Source organism: Mauremys mutica, chromosome 6, assembly GCF_020497125.1.
Source record: "Mauremys mutica isolate MM-2020 ecotype Southern chromosome 6, ASM2049712v1, whole genome shotgun sequence".
Taxonomy (NCBI): Eukaryota; Metazoa; Chordata; order Testudines; family Geoemydidae; genus Mauremys; species Mauremys mutica.
Window position 1 is genome coordinate 127891 of NC_059077.1, and position 17141 is coordinate 145031.

General features: G+C 45.8%; 1 protein-coding gene across 1 annotated transcript in view; it reads left to right on the forward strand.

Moving 5' to 3' along the window:
* Positions 1-17141, forward strand: part of LOC123373220 (myosin-IIIb-like) — a 142690-nt gene that overhangs the window by 11534 nt on the left and 114015 nt on the right. Inside the window, exons 7-9 of the mRNA XM_045022086.1 lie at positions 319-421; positions 722-850; positions 6213-6321. Of these exons, the coding sequence (XP_044878021.1) occupies positions 319-421; positions 722-850; positions 6213-6321 (341 nt within the window). The remainder of the gene's footprint in view (positions 1-318; positions 422-721; positions 851-6212; positions 6322-17141) is intronic.

Here is a 17141-nt window from a genome sequence, read left to right on the forward strand (position 1 = left end):
AGTTTGTCCTTTCATAGACTCATAGGACTGGAAGGGACCTTGAGAGGCAGGACTAAGTATTTTGTCTCTGAGGAAATGGTTTGGCTGCTTCCCAGATCGGAATACATCTTAGTAACACCATACAGTGGAATCTTATAACTTTATGAGTACAGTATTGACCAGTGAGTTATGAGTTTTCAAATGATACCTCACAAGGCATATTTGGGCAAAGATTATTATAATAGCGTGCATGGGGTGAATACAGGGGTACAGAGCATCACAGTATGTAGACTGTACCCTAATACAAATAATATCAGGTTGACTCACTTGTCTCCCCAGGTACATAAGTGGATGGTTTAGGACAGAGGATGTGGCTGAGTGCTGGAAGCACAAGTACTGGGAGGTGCGTAATGCCCTAGACATGGTGGGCTTCCAGGAACAGGTGAGTACAGTGGGCATTCTGTCACCATCTCCACCCCCTCTGCTTAGTCAGCCCATTTGCTCCACTTCTACTTCCCTCCTTCACTTTGCTGTGCTGCTCTCAGGCTGGCAGATTCAGTGCAGAGCTCTCCTCTCTTTTCTTCCCCTCCCCTCCCCCCCACACCTGACTTTCCTCTCCCTTTACCACTGCAGGAAGTTTGAAGTTCCAATGGAAGGGGGCTGCTTGCTCATCATGTGTATGTTACATGCCCACACACATCTGTGGGTGCCAGGCCCAAGCCATCTCTGTTGTGTATTTTAGGAGCAGGTGGACATGCAGGCAATCCTGGCCGGAGTCCTGTCTCTGGGCAACGTGACCTTCCAGTCCCAGGAGAACAATGGGGCCCTGAGAGTGAGTGAAGCCTCCAAGGGGTGGCTGAAGGCTTCAGCGGTGAGTCGAGTGAGAGGCTCAGAGGAGTGAGACAAGATTGTGCTCCCACTGGGGACCCGTGTGAGGTTTGGGGAATATTTATATTAGGAATGTTTTTTTAAATCCATGTGTGAAGGGTAGATGAGGTCCACTGCTGGGGTCCTTCCATTCTTTGGGTGCCTCTTATGCTACACCTGACTGACGCAGGGGACTCCTATCCCTGATTCTAAAGACGCTACAGAAGAATTAGGAGTTGTCCCAGGAATGCACCAGATTGCCCCAGTGACTGGTATCTTCAAGCCCTCTTCTCTTCCACCATGCTCCTTATGTGCGTTTTAACCAACAGCAGGTTATTCAGTTCAAAGCCAGCTTCAAAATTGGAGCAGAAGATGGGCTGGGGCTACAGACCAATACTTTTCTCTCTCAACCACTTACATCCTGGCAGTATCCAAATCCTGCTTTATTGTATCGAAAACCTGATCCATCTTCTCTTTCCTCAAAGCTAAAACTCTTGCTCAGACTCTCCTGTTTCAGTTACTACAACCTTTTTCTCTCTAGCCTGACACCCACATCACTCTCCACCCCAGTTTGTCAAAACACAGGTACTAGACTTATTTTTCTCACCTGTTGCTCTGATAGCACCACTCCTCCCACAGGCCTGCTTGCACACTGCATCAGATCTGGCTTTGGTGGGGGGCAGTATAGAATATCAGGGTTGGAAGGGACCTCAGGATGTCATCTAGTCCAACTTCCTGCTCAAAGCAGGACCAATCCCCAACTAAATCATCCCAATCAGGGCTTTGTCAAGCCTGACCTTAAAAACCTCTAAGGAAGGAGATTCCACTACCTCCCTAGGTAACCCATTCCAGTGCTTCACCACCTTCTCAGTGAAAAAGTTTTTCCTAATATCCAACCTAAACCTCCCTCACTGCAACTTGAGACCATTACTCCTTGTTCTGTCATCTGGTACCACTGAGAACAGTCTAGATCAGTGGTTCCCAAACTGGGGTTTGTAAAATGTTACAGGGGGTTCTCGGGGGGGGGGGAATCCCTAATAGCAGACAGAGGTGTCTCGAGGGACCCCAGGCAGCATGGGGCCAGCAGCCCACAGCCCCTGGACTTCGAAGAGCTAAGCAGATCAAAGCAAGCATATCTATCACTCTGAGACTTAAACTTCAAGACTCCTTATAAGAAACGGAAAGGGAGGTGAATATTTTTTGCTGTTTTTAAAATTAAATAGGCAGCTAGTATTGTTTTTAAAATTATTATGTAGAACAAGTTTAAGCTTTGTTGTAATGTGCGCTGTTTGCCTAGACTGCTCAAGATCTGAATGCTTGTGTAGGAGGAACTCTTCTGAGTTGGCTTCTTAAATACCTTCATGCTGTTTCACATCTGATACTCCTTGATGAAACATAGGAGCCTTGTCTTATAACAGGCTTATTCAAAGTGATAAAAGCTACGAAAGTGAGATCTTGGAAGAGTGTTGACGTTTTCATAATGTAATAAAAATACTGTAATGATTAATAATAATAATACCATGTCATAAAACAAATTTTATATTTCCAAGATCACTGCTTTTATAATTTATACTCAGGTAAAGGAGAAAATCCCTGGAAATATTCATTTTTAAGAGGGGGTTTGCTAGACTGGATGTGCTAGTGAAAGGGGTTCACAGGCTGTTAAAGTTTTCGGGAACCACTGGTCTAGATCCATCATCTTTGGAACCCCCTTTCAGGTAGTTGAAAGCAGCTATCAAAGCCCCCCCTCATTCTTCTCTTCTGCAGACTAAATAATCCCAGTTCCCTCAGCCACTCCTCATAAGTCATGAGCTCCAGCCCCCTAATCATTTTTATTTTCCTCTGCTGGACTCTTTCCAATTATTCCACATCCTTCTTCTAGTGTGGCACCCAAAACTGGACACAGTACAGAGGCCCCCCAGGTTACGCAAACTCAACTTATGCAAATACGCACTTACAGAAAAAGTTCCATAAGCTAGAAATAAGTTTTTTTCCTTTTTTTTGCGTAGCGGTCAGGTATAAGTTTCTGATTACGCAAAATTCAAGTTACGCAAGGTGTAATGGAACACTTATGTAAGTCGGGGAGCATCTGTACTCCAGATGAGGCCTCACCAATGCTGAATAGAGGGGAATGATCACGTCCCTCGATTTTGCTTGCAAAGCTCCTACTTAAACAGCCCAAAATGCCGTTGGCCTTCTTGGCAACAAGGGCACACTATTGACTCATATCCAACTTCTCATCCACTGTAACCCCAGTCCTTTTCTGCAGAACTGCTGCCTAGCCACTCGGTCCCTAGTTTGTAGCAGTGCCATGGGATTCTTCCGTCCTAAGTGCAGGACTCTGCACTTGTCCTTGTTGAACCTCATCAGATTTCTTTTGGCCCAATACCCTAATTTGTCTAGGTTCCTCTGTATCGTCCCTACCCTCCAGCCTATCTACCACTTATCCCAGTTTAATGTCATCTGCAAACTTGCTGAGGGTGCAGTCCTCGCCATCCTCCAGATCATTAATGAAGATATTGAACAAAACTGGTTCCAGGACGGACCCTTGGGGCACTCCACTTGATACCAGCTGCCAACTAGATATGGAGCCATTGATCACTACCTGTTGAGCCCAATAATCTAGCCATCTTTCTATCCACCTTATAGTCCATTCATCTAATCCATACTTTTTTTTAACTTGTTGGCAAGAATACTGTGGCAGACCGTATCAAAAGCTTTCCTAAGTTAAGGAATAACATGTCCACTGCTTTCCTCTCATCCACAGACCCAGTTATCTCCTCATAGAAGGCAATTAGGTTAGTCAGGCATGACTTGCCCTTAGTGAATCCATGTTGACTGTTCCTGATCACTTTCCCCTCCTCTAAGTGCTTCAAAATTGATTCCTTGAGGACTTGCTCCATGATTTTTCTAGGGACTGAGGTCAGGCTGACTGGCCTGTACATCCCCAGATCCTACTCCTTTCTTTTTTTAACGATGGACACTACATTAGCTCTTTTTTCCAGTCATCCGGTACCTCCCCCGATCACCATGAGTTTTCAAAGATAATCGCCAATGGCTCTGCAATCACATCCGCCAACTCCTTTAGCACCCTTGGATGCTGTGCATCCGGCCCCATGGACTTGTGCTCAACTAGCTTTTCTAAATAGTCCTGAACCACTTTTCTCTACAGAGGGCTGGTCACCACCTCCTCCCCATAGTGTGCTGCCCAGTGCAGTGGTCTGGGAGCTGACCTTGTTTGTGAAGACAGGCAAAAAAAGCTTTGAGACCATTAGCTTTTTCCACATCCTCTGTCACTAGGTTGCCTCCCCCATTCAGTAAGGGGCCCACACGTTCCCTGACCTTCTTGGTGTTGCTAACATACCTGTAGAAACTCTTCTTGTTACTCTTAACATCTCTTGCTAGCTGCAACTCCAAGTGTGATTTGGCCTTCCTCACTTCACTTCTGCATGCCCGAGCAATATTTTTATACTCCTCCCTGGTCATTTGTCCACTTCTTGTAAGCTTCTTTTTTGTGTTTAAGATCAGCAAGGATTTCACTGTTAAGCCAAGCTTGTCGCCAGCCATATTTACTATTCTTTCAGCATATCGGAATGGTTGGTTCCTACAACCTCAATAAGGATTCTTTTAAAATACAGCCAGTTTCCTGTAATCTGGGCTTGACTATTGCAGTTCTCGCTAAGAATAATGCTCCCTGATTTGAAAATGCAGCAGCTCATCTGCTCATCTGCTATGTGCCACCCCCTCCTCTGCACCTCAGTGCCCCACTCTCAACAGTGGAAGCAAGGAAAGTAGCACATGCAATTACAGAATAAGGTCTAATATCTTTTATCAATTTTATTCAAGTTATCAGCACAGTTATGAATATCAGAGCATGTATAAATTATAGATGCAGTCATACTCGCATCCTTTTAGATAGTGTTAGTGTCTGATGGTCCTCTTATGGAGTGATCATTAGTAAAGGGATGGTTTCTGCTGGAGTCTTTCTATAGGAAGCTCATTGTTTCCAATCTGGGCACCTTCTTTTTATAATGTGATTTTTGCATATACCTACATTCTGTGCATGTGCATGAAAGTGTCAACCCTCTTTTTTCCTTTTGGTTTGGTGTTCCCAAAATCTTGAGGTACCCTGTTTTCTAGAGGTTATGGATAGTTCCTTTTATTCTCATTAGCATTGATACATAACATGTATCCTGCCGTTAAGGCATGCATTAAACAAAAATGTGCTTCTAGAGCATTTTTGCGATTTAAAATTAATCTTTTGGCCAATTTTTTTCAATTTCTTCACCTCTTGGTACATCTTTTCCCATAATCTTATGGCACTGGGTTATTTTTTGGTTACTTACTAATGTCAGCATTTTTTTTATTTCTAAGGCCTAAAATAGCTAAACTAAAATCTTACAGGCCTCCGCCTATAGGTTTTGCATTTCAGCCTTCCTTACTTAGATACCTAATACATATTTATCCCTTCTAACTACTACAATCATATACTTTTATAATCCTATCACTTACCTTTAGTTAGCATTCAATAATTAACTAACATGTCATGTTATATATAATCATAACATGACAAAATAAACAATAAAATCAAATCCTTGGCTATAGAGATGCCCTCTTTCCACAATGGCTGCATGCCACTGGAACCATGAAGCTGCCCCTCTGTAGGGGAGGCTTGTGAGTGCAGGAGATGGAATCGTCACAGGAGCTGGGTTCTGACTGTGGAATTCTCTGCCTGGTGAAATCAGAATGAGCACTAATCTTGTTGTATTTGGAGCAAAGTAAAAGCCACACCTCTGCACCCAGGCTCTCGCTTTGTATTTTAAATAAATAAATAAACTACACTCCACCTCAGTCTACTCTTGCCAGCAGCGCAGGAATAGAAATTTCAGTGCTGTATCTTGCTACCTTTTGGAGAGCACTCTGGTTCTGTGGTAACCAGGAGCCATATGATCATATTTTAAACTTCTCTCCTCCCCTTCAAGGCTTGGCAGAACTCTGACGCAGCTTTTATCTCGGGCAATTAATAATGTATTATGTAAATAATTGGCGGTAAATGCTGGGAAGGTGTATGGGGTTGTGGGCAGGGAGGCTGTGACAGTGTCACAGGAGGGACTAAGAGGGAGGTGGGCTGTGTGTGCGTGAGAGCGAGTGAGCAAGCTGGTCTTGAGGAGAGTAGTGACTTCAGAGTTTGTGGCTTGATTCCCGCAATGTCATCTTATTATTTACATTACAATAGTGTCCGGAGGCTCCAGTCAGGATCATGGCCCCATTGTACTGGTCGGTGCACAAAGGCAGGGAGATATGGCCATTGCGCTATGGAACCAGGGACTGAAACTGACTATTCTCTTTGGCACCTTCTCTCCCAGGGTCAATTTGGAGTCCAGGAAGAGGAGCTATTGAAATGCCTCATTTGTAAAGTGTCCGTAACCCGGGGAGAGCAGATTCAGCGTTTCCACACCCAGCAGCAGGCTGAGGGTAAGGGGCAGGGGAGGTAAATCAGAAAAATTGTCTGGAAGAGCCCTTCTAGGCACATCTGTCTTATCCATGACCCTAGAGCCTGGTGTGGTATTGTCCAACAGTGTATGAAAACTCTCTGGAGCAGGGATTATGTCTCCCAATGTGTTTGTGCAGCCCCCCTTATAATGGGCCCTAATCCTGAGAGGGGCCTGGGACAGATTCCCCCTGAGGTGCCACCTGGAATTGGGATACCACTGAGCCCCCTTGACCCACCAGCCTGGGCTCCCTCTTACACTGTACTGCCATGACAAGCTGCAAAGCCCTCCAGGCTTCAGCCTGAACTTTCACCAGCATACAGACAAGTAGGGACACACCTAGCTGCAGTTTCATGCAGGCACTTTGACCAGCCCGTGCATAGGAAGGCGACAGCTAGGGTAACAACCAGCTTCTCAGGCATGCACCCCTTCTGGAGTATAATCCCAAAATTATACCATCTTGTGCTGCACACAGAACTGTACAATGTAAGCTAATAAAATTCACCCCATCCCTCAATGTGGAGAGGAATATGCAATAGCCTTCTGCCCCTGAGTTATGATTCCCACACACTGGTTTAGATAAAGCAAAAATAAGTTTAACAACTACAAAAGATATAGATCACTTAAAATCTAAGTGATAGCAAACAGATCAAAGCAGATTACCTAGCAAATAAACAAAAAATGCAAACTAAACTTAATACAGGCAGTCCTCGACTTTACGATGTTCAAGTTACAATGAATGGCACTTACGACGTTTATAAATTGTTTTTCGACTTTACGATGCTCGATCTGACATTGTTCCTATGGGAAATTCGAGTTGCAATGTATTCAACTTAAGATGTGATTTTTCAGGAACCAATTGTGTCATAAGTCGGAGGACTGCCTATATACTAAATAGATAGGGTGAGAATTTGCTATTCATATCCAAAGTGATAATACAAGCAGGCTGCAGATTCTTAAGGGGCAAGCTGCACTGGCTTACAGCTTGGAATCCCCAGGTGTTCCATTCACAGGCTAAAACTCCCTTTAGCCTGGGTTCAGCACTTCCCCAGTTCAGTTTTTATTCCTCAGGTGTTTCCAGGGGTCTCTTTGTGTGCGGAGCGAAGAATCCCTGGTGATGTCACTCCCTGCCTTACATAGCTGTTGCATATTGTGGGAACTCTTTGTTTCAAAGCTTAGTTCCCAGACTGGTCAGTGGAAAAACATTGACATTCCAAAATGGAGTCTAGAGACATGGTCATATCACATGTCTTTGTAGAGTCATAGCAGCCATTGTTTGGAGGCTGTCCCTAGCGTCCTCAGGAAAGCTCCCCAGGTGGGAGATAAACTTCTTCTAAGGCCTATTGTTTTCCTAATGGCCCATTCCTCCCCCACTTTCTAGAATGAAAATATCTTGTCTAGTGGGCATTACCCAGGTGTGACTACATGTGAAATACAGATACATAGTTGATATTCATAACTTCAGATTATCCTATTTATATGCATTTTTAATCATTCAGCAAATCATAACCTGTCCAATGACATCTCACATGACTTGCATAGACTACATCATAACTAGGTTAGAATCGTATCATAATATCACTGTGAAGAATATGGGGTGCAGTGTCACAGGGCCTTTAGGTATTTAGTGCTATACCTACCAGGCCTGCTTTGTCAGAACTGCTGTGGATCCACAAATCCCTTTGAAGTAGATGAGAGCTGCATGTGCTGAGCACTCTTGAAAATCAAGCCAATAATAGAATAATACTCCTGTGCTCTTTCCCATCTGGTTTTCAATGCAGTGAAAGGGCTTTTTAGTGTCTGCATTGTGGGTATGACAGATGTGGGGATGACCAATGCAGCAGACATCTTGCTTTGGCTCTGATGTTTAAACAGGGCCATTTTCTTCCTGTGATGGGCTTTTTTTGCTGTCCACAAGTCTGGCCCGCATCCAGAGGCTGGATGTGGTTATAAAACATGAGCCACCTCCAGTTTTGTCAGACCACTTCCACATCCATGCAGAAACAAGAGTTTTGTCCCCAGTGTGAAGAAAAAAGAAACTCTCTATCTGTATAACGCTCCTTGAAAACTTGGATCTCACCAAACTACTACACTGACAGAAAACTCCACGTAACTGAAAGACCAAGGGATAGAGAGATCAGTGAGGTGCTACTGCAGCCATAGATACCCCAGCACCAAAGCCACCTCCCCACCACCCACATGGATGACTGTGGCTCTCCAAGAATCTGCAACAGGAAAAGTAGTAAGGAAGGAAACTTGAGCATTGGTGCTGGAAGCAGTGTGATAGAAGCAGGTTCAGACACAAGAAAGGGATCCTACAAATCCATGCAGGTGCCATGAAGGGGCAGAAAGAGACTGCTGCCTCTATGGCAGGAGAGGCAAAGTCGCACCACACAACCCTTCTGGACTTGAAATTACTTTAACTTACACAGCCCTATAGCCCATCACTTCGCACTGTGGAGAATTCTTATTCCATAGAGATTACCTGCCCCAGGGATGGCTTCACAGGCCTCCAAAAACAGCCAGCTAAGCACAGCTAAGAAATTCATGCTCCCAGCCCACTCCTATATTGTCATGGAGGCACTGATGGCATCAGGGCCACCCCTGAGACTCTGCCTCTCCCCTCCCCTGCAGTGGTGAGAGACTAGAGAGCACCTGGGACACTGACTAGTAGAGACTGTCAGTTGTCACCTTCTAGTGAGAGGAACCTAGTGGCACCCCCCAACATCTAGCAGTCTGGCCTGCATCAAGAAACAGTCATTCAGCCCACGTTACTTCCCAGTCCGGTGTCTGATCTCCCTTTGGTAAGCCAGCTCAGAGAAAATAGCAAAATTTAGTCTCCAGTACCACCTGCTTGTGTCCTGGGTCTCTTTCAGTCAGGATTGAGGCCAGGGTATGGCAGAGAGCCAGCACTTGTTGCCCTCCATGGATGCTCTCCTCTTGCCTTTATTCAAGGTGACCCATCCACATTCATCCTGCTGGGTGGTCTCTGGGGCTGCTAACCACACAACATTCCTGTCTTCCCTTTCCTTTCATCCCTGCAGCCCCTTGAAGGCAAGACCTGAAATGCTTCAGATCCAGCCTAGGAGGTTGTCCTGGACAATTGTCCTGCACAAAGCCCTCAGCTCTGGGGCATCATATTCAGCTCTGCCATGATATTCAAGATTGGAATGATGTTTTAGGGACTGCTGAGGAGACAATCAAAGCTATAGTATCAGCAGCACATGGACAGCACCCAGCTCTCCATCTCCTGTATGTCAGACACACCCAGCACCAGCTCCCTGTGTCTTGACTAAGATCAGCAGCCACATGATATTGAACCCAGAACATAAAAACAGCCATACTTGGTCAGAGCAGTGGTCCTCACCCAGTGTCCAGTCTTCTCACTCTGACTGTGGCCGGTGCCAAGTGCTTCAGAGGGAATGAACAGAACAGGGCAATCATCGAATGATCCATCCCTTCTTGTCCAGTCCCAGCTTCTGGCAGTCAGAGGCTAGGGACACCCAGAGTATGGGTTTGCATCCCTGATGTTTGATTTAGCAGGTCTGGGGAAGACAAGCTAAGTTGATGGAAGAGTGCTCTCCCATTGATGTCTCTACTCCACCTCCCCAAATGGCAGAAGCTATGTTGGCAGGAGAGTGTCTCCCAGCGGCATAGTGTGGTGTAGACACCATTGTAAGTCAACATAAGTTACATGGACTTCAGCTAAGTAAATTACATAACTGAAGTAGCATAACTTAGTTCAACTTACAGCATTCGTGTAAACCAGCCCTGAAAGTTCAAGTACACTGTATGCACTGGCACACCCTCGTCCACATGTTTGTTTGACCCCCTCAAACGATTCTAAATGATCGGTGAGGTATAATTTCCCTTTTCAAAAGCTGTGTTGAGTCTTCCCCAACAAATTGTGTTCACCTGTGTGATAATTCTGTTCTTTACTATAGTTTCAACCAATTTGCCTGGTACTGAAATTTGGTTTACTTGCCTGTAATTGCCAGGATCACTTCTGGAGCCTTTTAAAAAATTAGTGTCACATTAGCTATTCTCCAGTCATCCTATACAGAAACTGAGTTAAGCAATAGGTTACTTACTACACTGCAATTTCATATTTGAGTTCCTTCAGAACTCTTGGGTGAATACCATCTGGTTCTGGTGACTTATTACTGTTTAATTTATCAATTTGTTCTAAAACCAATCAACGAATGGCTACGCAGATGGTGTCGGAGAGAAGGGTTTGGATTCTTTGACAATGGGATGGTCTTCCAAGAAGAAGGATTGCTAGGCAGAGACGGGCTCCACCTCACGAAGAGAGAGGGAAGAGCATCTTTGCAAGCAGGCTGGCTAACCTAGTGAGGAGGGCTTTAAACTAGGTTCACCGGGGGAAGGAGACCAAAGCCCCGAGGTAAGTGGGGATGTGGGATACCGGGAGGAAGCACAAGCAGGAGATTACAAGAGGGGAGAACTCCTGTCTCAGACCAAGAAAGCGGGACAATCAGCGGGTTATCTTAAATGCCTATACACTAATGCAAGAAGCCTGGGGAACAAGCAGGGAGAACTAGAAGTCCTGGCACAGTCAGGGAATTATGATGTAATTGGAATAACAGAGACTTGGTGGGATAACTCACATGATTGGAGTACTGTCATGGATGGATATAAACTGTTCAGGAAGGACAGGCAGGGCAGAAAAGGTGGGGGAGTTGCGTTGTACGTAAGAGAGCAGTATGACTGCTCAGAGCTCCAGTATGAAACTGCAGAAAAACCTGAGTGTCTCTGGATTAAATTTAGAAGTATGAACAACAAGGGTGATGTCGTGGTGGGAGTCTGCTACAGACCACCGGACCAGGGGGATGAGGTGGACGAGGCTTTCTTCCAGCAACTAACAGAAGTTGCTAGATCACAGGCCCTGGTTCTCATGGGTGACTTTAATCACCCCGATATCTGCTGGGAGAGCAATACAGCGGTGCACAGACAATCTAGGAAGTTTCTGGAAAGTGTAGGGGACAATTTCCTGGTGCAAGTGCTGGAGGAACCAACTAGGGGAAAAGCTCTTCTTGACCTGCTGCTCACAAACAGGGAAGAAATAGTAGAGGAAGCAATAGTGGATTGGAACCTGGGGGGCAGTGACCATGAGATGGTCGAGTTCAGGATCCTGACACAAGGAAAAAGGGAAAACAGTAGAACAGAGACCCTGGACTTCAGAAAAGCAGACTTTGACTCCCTCAGGGAACTGATGGGCAAGGTCCCTTGGGAGAATAACATGACGGGGAAAGGAGTCGAGGGAAGCTGGCTGTATTTCAAAGAAACCTTATTGAGGTTGCAGGAACAAACCATCCCGATGTGTAGGAAGAGAAGTAAATATGGCAGGCGACCAGCTTGGCTTAACAGTGAAATCCTTGCTCGTCTTAAACACAAAAGAACAGCTTACAAGAAGTGGAAGATTGGACAAATAACCAGGGAGGAGTATAAAAGTATTGTTCAGGCATGCAGGTGTGAAATCAGGAAGGCCAAATCACACTTGGAGTTGCAGCTAGCCGGAGATGTTAGGAGTAACAAGAAGGGTTTCTTTAGGTATGTTAGCAACAGGAAGAAAGTCAAGGAAAGTGTGGGCCCCTTGCTGAATGAGGGAGGGAACCTAGTGACAGAGGATGTGGAGAAAGCTAGTGTACTCAATGCTTTTTTTGCCTCTGTCTTCACAGACAAGGTCAGCTCCCAGACAGCTGCACTCTGCAGCACGGTATGGGGAGGAGGTGACCAGCTCTCTGTGGAGAAAGAAGTAGTTCGGGGCTATTTAGGAAAGCTAGACGAGCACAAGTCCATGGGGCCGGATGCACTGCATCCGAGGGTGCTAAAGGAGTTGGCCGATGAGATTGCAGAGCCATTGGCCATTATCTTTGAAAAATCATGGCGATCAGGGGAGGTCCCGGATGACTGGAAAAAAGCTAATGTAGTGCCCATCTTTAAAAAAGGGAAGAAGGAAGATCCAGGGAGCTACAGGCCAGTCAGTCTCACCTCAGTCCCTGGAAAAATCATGGAACAGGTCCTCAAGGAATCAATTCTGAACCACTTAAAGGAGGGGAAAGTGATCAGGAACAGTCAGCATGGATTCACCAAGGGCAAGTCATGCCTGACTAACCTAATTGCCTTCTATGACGAGATAACCGGCTCTGTGGATGAGGGGAAAGCAGTGGATGTACTATTTCTGGATTTTAGCAAAGCTTTTGATACAGTCTCCCACAGTATTCTTGCCAGCAAGTTAAAGAAGTCTGGGCTGGATGAATGGACGGTAAGGTGGATAGAAAACTGGCTAGATGGTCGGGCTCAACGGGTAGTGATCAATGGTTCCATGTCTAGATGGCAGCCGGTATCAAGTGGAGTGCCCCAAGGGTCGGTGCTGGGGCCGGTTTTGTTCAATATCTTCATTAACGATCTGGAGGATGGTGTGGACTGCACCCTTAGCAAGTTTGCAGATGACACTAAACTGGGAGGAGTGGTTGATACGCTGGAGGGTAGGGATAGGATACAGAGGGACCTAGACAAATTAGAGGATTGGGCCAAAAGAAATATGATGAGGTTCAACAAGGACAAGTGCAGAGTCCTGCACTTAGGACGGAAGAATCCCATGCACTGCTACAGACGAGGGACCGAATGGCTGGGTAGCAGTTCTGCAGAAAAGGACCTAGGGGTTACGGTGGACGAAAAGCTGAATATGACTCAACAGTGTGCCCTTGTTGCCAAGAAGGCTAATGGCATTTTGGGTTGTATAAGTAGGGGCATTTCCAGCAGATCAAGGGATGTGATCATCCCCCTCTACTCAGCACTGGTGAGGCCTCATTTGGAGTACTGTGTCCAGTTTTGGGCCCCACACTACAAGAAGGATGTGGATAAATTGGAGAGAGTCCAGCGGAGGGCAACAAAAATGATTAGGGGGCTGGAGCACATGACTTATGAGGAGAGGCTGAGGGAACTGGGATTGTTTAGTCTGCAGAAGAGAAGAATGAGGGGGGATTTGATAGCTGCTTTCAACTACCTGAAAGGGGGTTCCAAAGAGGATGGATCTAGACTGTTCTCAGTGGTAGAAGATGACAGAACAAGGAGTAATGGTCTCAAGTTGCAGAGGGGGAGGTTTAGGTTGGATATTAGGAAAAACTTTTTCACTAGTAGGGTGGTGAAGAACTGGAATGGGTTACCTAGGGAGGTAGTGGAATCTCCTTCCTTAGAGGTTTTTAAGGTCAGGCTTGACAAAGCCCTGGCTGGGATGATTTAGTTGGGTTTGGTCCTGCTTTGAGCAGGGGGTTGGACTAGATGACCTCCTGAGGTCCCTTCCAACCCTGAGATTCTATGATTCTATGATTCTATGATACTGACACCTCAATCTGGAACAGTTCCTCAGATTTGTTCCCTGAAAAGAATGGCTCAGGTGTGGGATTCTCTCTCAATCTCTTTGCAGTAAAGACTGATGCAAAGAATTAATTTAACATCTCTGCAATGGCCTTATCTTCCTTGAGTGCTTTTTTTTTAGTACCTTAGTCATCCAATGGCCACACTGATTGTTTGGCAGGCTTCCTGCTTCTGGGTATACTTTAAAAAAAAATGCTGTTGGTTTTTGAGTATTTTGCTAGTTGCTCTTCAAAAAAAAATTTTTTGGCCTGCCTAATTATACTTACTTGACTTGCCAGAGTATATGCTCCTTTCTATTGTCCTCACTAGGATTTAACAACAAAGTGGTAACACTTTTTTGGTCCTCTTGCTATGTTTTTTTAAATTGGGGTATACATTTAATTTGAGCCCCAGGATGTTAAATTTAATTATATTATGGGTGCCATTACTGAGCGGATCAAGTATATTCACCTCTTGAGCCAAATTCTGTGCTTCACTTAGGACTAAATTAAGAATTTCATAGAATCTCAGAGTTGGAAGGGACCTCAGGAGGTCATCTAGTCCAACCCCTTGCTCAAAGCAGGACCAAACCCAACTAAATCATCCCAGCCAGGGGTTTGTCAAGCCTGACCTTAAAAACCTCTAAGGAAGGAGATTCCACCACCTCCCTAGGTAACCCATTCCAGTTCTTCACCACCCTACTAGTGAAAAACTTTTTCACTAGTAATGTCCAACCTAAACCTCCCTCTCTGCAACTTGAGACCATTACTCCTTGTTCTGTCATCTTCTACCACTGAGAACAGTCTAGATCCATCTTCTTTGGAACCCCCTTTCAGGTAGTTGAAAGCAGCTATCAAATCCCCACTCATTCTTCTCTTCTGCAGGCTAAACAATCCCAGTTCCCTCAGCCTCTCCTCATAAGTCATGTGCTCCAGCCCCCTAATCATTTTTGTTGCCCTCCGCTGGACTCTCTCCAATTTGTCCACATCCTTTTTGTAGTGTGGGGCCCAAAACTGGACACAGTACTCCAAATGAGGCCCCACCAGTGCCCAATAGAGGGGAATGATCACGTCCCTCGATCTGCTGGAAATGCCCCTACTTATACAACCCAAAATGCCATTAGCCTTCTTGGCAACAAGGGCACACTGACTCATATTCAGCTTTTTGTCCACCGTAACCCCTTTTCTGCAGAACTGCTGCCCAGCCATTCGGTCCCTAGTCTGTAGCAGTGCATTGGATTCTTCCGTTCTAAGTGCAGGACTCTGCACTTGTCCTTGTTGAACCTTATATTTCTTTTGGCCCAATCCTCTAATTTGTCTAGGTCCTTCTGTATCCTATCCCTACCCTCCAGCGTATCAACCACTCCTCCCAGTTTAGTGTCATCTGCAAACTTGCTAAGGGTGCAGTCCACACCATCCTCCAGATCATTAATGAAGATATTGAACAAAACCGGCCCTAGCACCAACCCTTGGGGCACTCCACTTGATACCGGCTGCCAACTAGACATGGAAGCATTGATCACTACCCGTTGAGCCCGACCATCTAGCCAGTTTTCTATCCACCTTACCGTCCATTCATCCAGCCCATACTTCTTTAACTTGCTGGCAGGAATACTGTGGGGGACTGTATCAAAAGCTTTGCTAAAGTCAAGAAATAGCACATCCACTGCTTTCCCCTCATCCACAGAGCCGGTTATCTCATCGTAGAAGGCAATTAGGTTAGTCAGGCATGACTTGCCCTTGGTGAATCCATGCTGACTGTTCCTGATCACTTTCCCCTCCTTTAAGTGGTTCAGAATTGAATCCTTGAGGACGTGTTCCATGATTTTTCCAGGGACTGAGGTGACACTGACTGGCCTGTAGTTCCCTGAATCTTCCTTCCCTTTTTTAAAGATGGGCACAACATTAGCTTTTTTCCAGTCATCCGGGACCTCCCCCGATCGCCATGATTTTTTCAAAGACAATGGCTAATGGGTCTGCAATCTCATCGGCCAACTCCTTTAGCACCCTCAGATGCAGTGCATCCGGCCCCATGGACTTGTGCTCATCCAGCTTTTCTAAATAGTCCCGAACTACTACTTTCTCCACAGAGAGCTGGTCACCTCCTCCCCCATACCGTGCTGCAGAGTGCAGCTGTCTGGGAGCTGACCTTGTCTGTGAAGACAGAGGCAAAAAAAGCATTGAGTACACTAGCTTTCTCCACATCCTCTGTCACTAGGTTCCCTCCCTCATTCAGCAAGGGGCCCACACTTTCCTTGACTTTCTTCTTGTTGCTAACATATCTGAAGAAACCCTTCTTGTTACTCCTAACATCTCCGGCTAGCTGCAACTCCAAGTGTGATTTGGCCTTCCTAATTTCACTCCTGCATGCCTGAGCAATACTTTTATACTCCCTGGTTATTTGTCTAATCTTCCACTTCTTGTAAACTGTGTTTTTGTGTTTAAGACGAGCAAGGATATCACTGTTGAGCCAAGCTGGTCGCCTGCCATATTTACTTTTCTTCCTACACATCGGGATGGTTTGTTCTTGCAACCTCAATAAGGATTCTTTATAATACAGCCAGCTTTCCTCGACTCCTTTCCCCATCATGTTATTCTCCCAGGGGACCTTGCCCATCAGTTCCCTGAGGGAGTCGAAGTCTGCTTTTCTGAAGTCCAGGGTCTCTGTTCTACTGCTCTCCTTTCTTCCTTGTGTCAGGATCCTGAACTCAACCATCTCATGGTCACTGCCTCCCAGGTTCCCATCCACTATTGCTTCCTCTACTAGTTCTTCCCTGTTTGTGAGCAGCAGGTCAAGAAGAGCTTTTCCCCTAGTTGGTTCCTCCAGCACTTGCACCAGGAAATTGTCCCCTACACTATCCAGAAACTTCCTGGATTGTCTGTGCACTGCTGTATTGCTCTCCCAGCAGAACCAGGGCCTGTGATCTAGCAACTTCTGTTAGTTGCTGGAAGAAAGCCTCGTCCACCTCATCCCCCTTGTCTGGTGGTCTCTAGCAGACTCCCACCACAACATTACCCTTGTTCATACTTCTAAATTTAATCCAGAGACTCTCAGGTTTTTCTGCAGTTTCATACTGGAGCTCTGAGCAGTCATACTGCTCTCTTACATACAACGCAACTCCCCCACCTTTTCTGCCCTGCCTATCCTTCCTGAACAGTTTATATCCATCCATGACAGTACTCCAATCATGTGAGTTATCCCACCAAGTCTCTGTTATTCCAATTACATCATAATTCCTTGACTGTGCCAGGACTTCTAGTTCTCCCTGCTTGTTCCCCAGGCTTCTTGCATTTGTGTATAGGCATGTAAGATAACTCACTGATCGTCCTGCTGTCCCAGTATGGGGCAGGAGCCCTCCCGTCTTGCACTCACCTACCGGTGAACCTAGTTTAAAGCCCTCCAAACTAGGTTAGCCAGCCTGCTTGC